The sequence below is a fragment of the Hipposideros armiger genome, unplaced genomic scaffold (assembly GCF_001890085.2).
Source record: "Hipposideros armiger isolate ML-2016 unplaced genomic scaffold, ASM189008v1 scaffold_471, whole genome shotgun sequence".
NCBI lineage: Eukaryota > Metazoa > Chordata > Mammalia > Chiroptera > Hipposideridae > Hipposideros > Hipposideros armiger.
The window spans coordinates 796,596-799,599 of NW_017731821.1; the positions used below are offsets into that span (position 1 = coordinate 796,596).

At 44.6% G+C, this 3,004-nt stretch overlaps 1 protein-coding gene across 1 annotated transcript in view; it reads right to left on the reverse strand.

Moving 5' to 3' along the window:
• The window catches only part of SV2B (synaptic vesicle glycoprotein 2B), a gene marked incomplete at its 5' end in the record, with an annotated part of 56,095 nt that extends 53,091 nt beyond the window's left edge, over positions 1–3,004 (reverse strand). Inside the window, one exon of the mRNA XM_019666458.1 lies at positions 2,590–3,004. Within this exon, the coding sequence (XP_019522003.1) occupies positions 2,590–3,004 (415 nt within the window). The remainder of the gene's footprint in view (positions 1–2,589) is intronic.

Genomic DNA, 3,004 nt, shown 5'->3' on the forward strand with positions numbered 1-3,004 from the left:
AGGGACTGGTGCTTTGACATGTAGGGGGGTGTCCCAGCCCTGGGGGAGTTCCCTAGAAGGAGATGGGACCCTGTCTCTCTCTCAGACAACACTCTGAATGAGGGACAACTGTGAAGCCCCATTAATCCTGCAGCCCTGGGATCAGCAACAGGGGAGTCCCATCCCTCAGCACCATCTAGAGAGAATCGCGAATTATTGAGAGGTATCACTGTATTCATCCAAAACAGAACTGCCCAGCAGATGATAGAAAGCTTGCTCCTGTAGGCAGCAGTGAGTAACGCAAAGATCAAGGAGAACCATTATGGCTACAGCCATGGACTAAGCAGGCACCCCCCACTGTTTGGGGGACCACTCGCTTAAGTGGTCCAGTAGAGTGGGGAAAGGGGCCCTCAAAAAAGACTGATAATGGCCATCTTACTAACCCCACTGTAATTTGATTAAGAAAAACATTTTTAATGATATTTCTTGCCTTACCATGATGTTGTAACGCAAATGCTTGCCCACTGTATATACGTGTATGTACAGATACCAGCTCTGCCACTTACAAGCTCTGAGACGCAGGGCAAGTTGTTTGACCTTCAAGCTCCAGTTTCTTCAGGGTGAAATGAAGAGACTACGGGTTCCTACTCATTGGGTTTTTATAAGAATTAAATGAGTTAATATGTTCAAAAAGCTTGGTACCAAAGAAGAGCTCAATAAAAACAGCTATTGCATAAAGGCACAATAAACAGAGAAGCATTTCTATGCATTCACTAACCTCTCTGGTAATACATAACAGAGCCAATAAGAGCCTTAACCTCACCCCACAAGAAGCAAATTTACAACCTTCTTAGGTGAGACCCTCTGGATTTTTAGCACCCCACTCTGGTTAGCACATCTCTCACCTGAATTATACCAACACCGTCAGCCAATCTCCACATGACCTAAAATTTCCCAGTGGCTCCTCAAGACCTTCAAACCACTGTCGTAACTTGGCCTTGAAACCCCCTCGTTAAACAGCACCCACTGCACCTCCCCAGCTTCATTTTTTATTCCTTTCTGGCAGCCCCTCCCGAGGGGACTAANTGCTTCTCAAGCCATTTCTTCTGTTTGTATATACAGTCTCTTTTGGTTTCCTAATGGTCATATCTGACACAGTTCTAATCATTGAAAATGGCCCTTATAGTTTAGCAGGGATAAATAAAACAATTTTTAAAGCCCCCAGGAACAATTCTTTATGCAGATGTTTTATTTCATAGCCCAATCTTATTTATAGTGGCTCTAATCAGGGGTCTGCAAACGACAGCCCACAGGCTAAATCCGGCTCACTGCCTTTCTGTATAAATAAAGTTTTATTAGAACACAGTCATGTACATTTGTTTGTGTTTTGTCTATGGCTGCTTTTGTGCTTCTGAGGCAGACTTGATTAGTGGTGACAGAGACCATCTGGGCCTGCAAAGCCTGAAACATGTATTATCTGGGCCTTTACAGAAAATGTTTGCCAGCCTCTGCTATAAAACGTGTATGGGGGACCAGAGTTGCACAACATATTTCATAGCATGCATCTCTACAGTAATTAAATAAGTTTCAATGCCCGTTTATCCTGCTATATGTAAGTTCTTTGAAAGGTAAGGACTATGTATATCTAGTTCAATATTTCTTTCCCCCAGAGGCTGAGCAAAAGACTAGCACACAGTCTACCAAAAAAATCAATATTTGTTGAATGAATAAACTAAGTTGTTAGACAGATTTTGAGTTTTTGAGGGCCACAAGCATGTTTCAGTCTTAAGTCGGAACCTGACTCATCACAATTTCTCAATAACTGCATGTGTGCTACATGATCAATGGCATGGACTCGGAATTTAGGGCATGGGTATGTTTTGCAGGAGATTTAATGACACAACACACCCTTGTCTATATTATGATGAGTATCTCCCATGACACACCACTGGTCCCATCCTTTCTCTAACTTCACAGTCCTCTCTGTTACAAGCCCTGATATCTGATGCTTGGCTCTGATAGTGCTGGTCTCATCACTGATTTGTAACACTGGTCCTCCATCCCGCAGACTCCATCTGCGCTTCACACTGTGGTTCCTTCCAGCCTGCAGGGGCTCTGTGGGCGTGCTAAGCTCAGCATTCATCCCCAAGGCACATGGGCATTCAGCTACGAACACTTATATACAAGAAAAACCAGGAGCGGATTCAATTCTGGAAGGATTCAGAAAAGAGCACCTCAGCCTGCCACTCACAAAACTTATTTGTCATTTGGATAGAAAGAGGATGGTTTCATGCGAAGAAGAGAGAAATCAGACTCTCAAGCAGGCAACAAGATTTGGAAAAAGAATTAAGAGCTTGAGAGTCAGACAGTCCTGAGTAAAAATCTAAGCTCTAATACTTACTAGCCGTGTAAACTTGAGCCAATCAATTAATTTCTCTGAGATAAAACTACCTTAACGACTAAATGTGTGTAAAATGATAACATTGCAAGGACATTATGATGATAGATTTAAGGTGCCAAACAGTGACAGGTGCTATATACATTTTACTGCTCTTTCCCCTTCATATTTTAATGCCAAGAAGAGAGCCATCTTTGAAAATGTCCACTTACCAAGCATTCCTTTCTTAGAACTGGACAGACACATGTCCTTCTCTGCGCTGGGCAGGGCAAAACTCACCACGAACACTTCCACCCCATCGGCCATCAGGGCCAAACCCAAGACGAAAAAGAGGATCCACTGGAAGCGCCCGTGGCCACACTCGTCAATGATGGTCTCATACTGGTGGGCCAACTGCTCCTCATCTTCCATCCTCTCGGCAATCAGGTCGGCCCTGCCACGAAGGCCGTCCGCCCTGGAGGGCGCCATCTTGGTCTGCTTGGCCTTGACGTCATCTGGGTGAGGGATACCCTGGTACTCGCCCTCGTAGATCTCATCCTCCTCATCATGGCCTTCTGTGACGTCACTCTGTGCATCCTCTTCTGGGTTGGACTCATTGCCACGATAATAGCCATCACTGGGGGCATA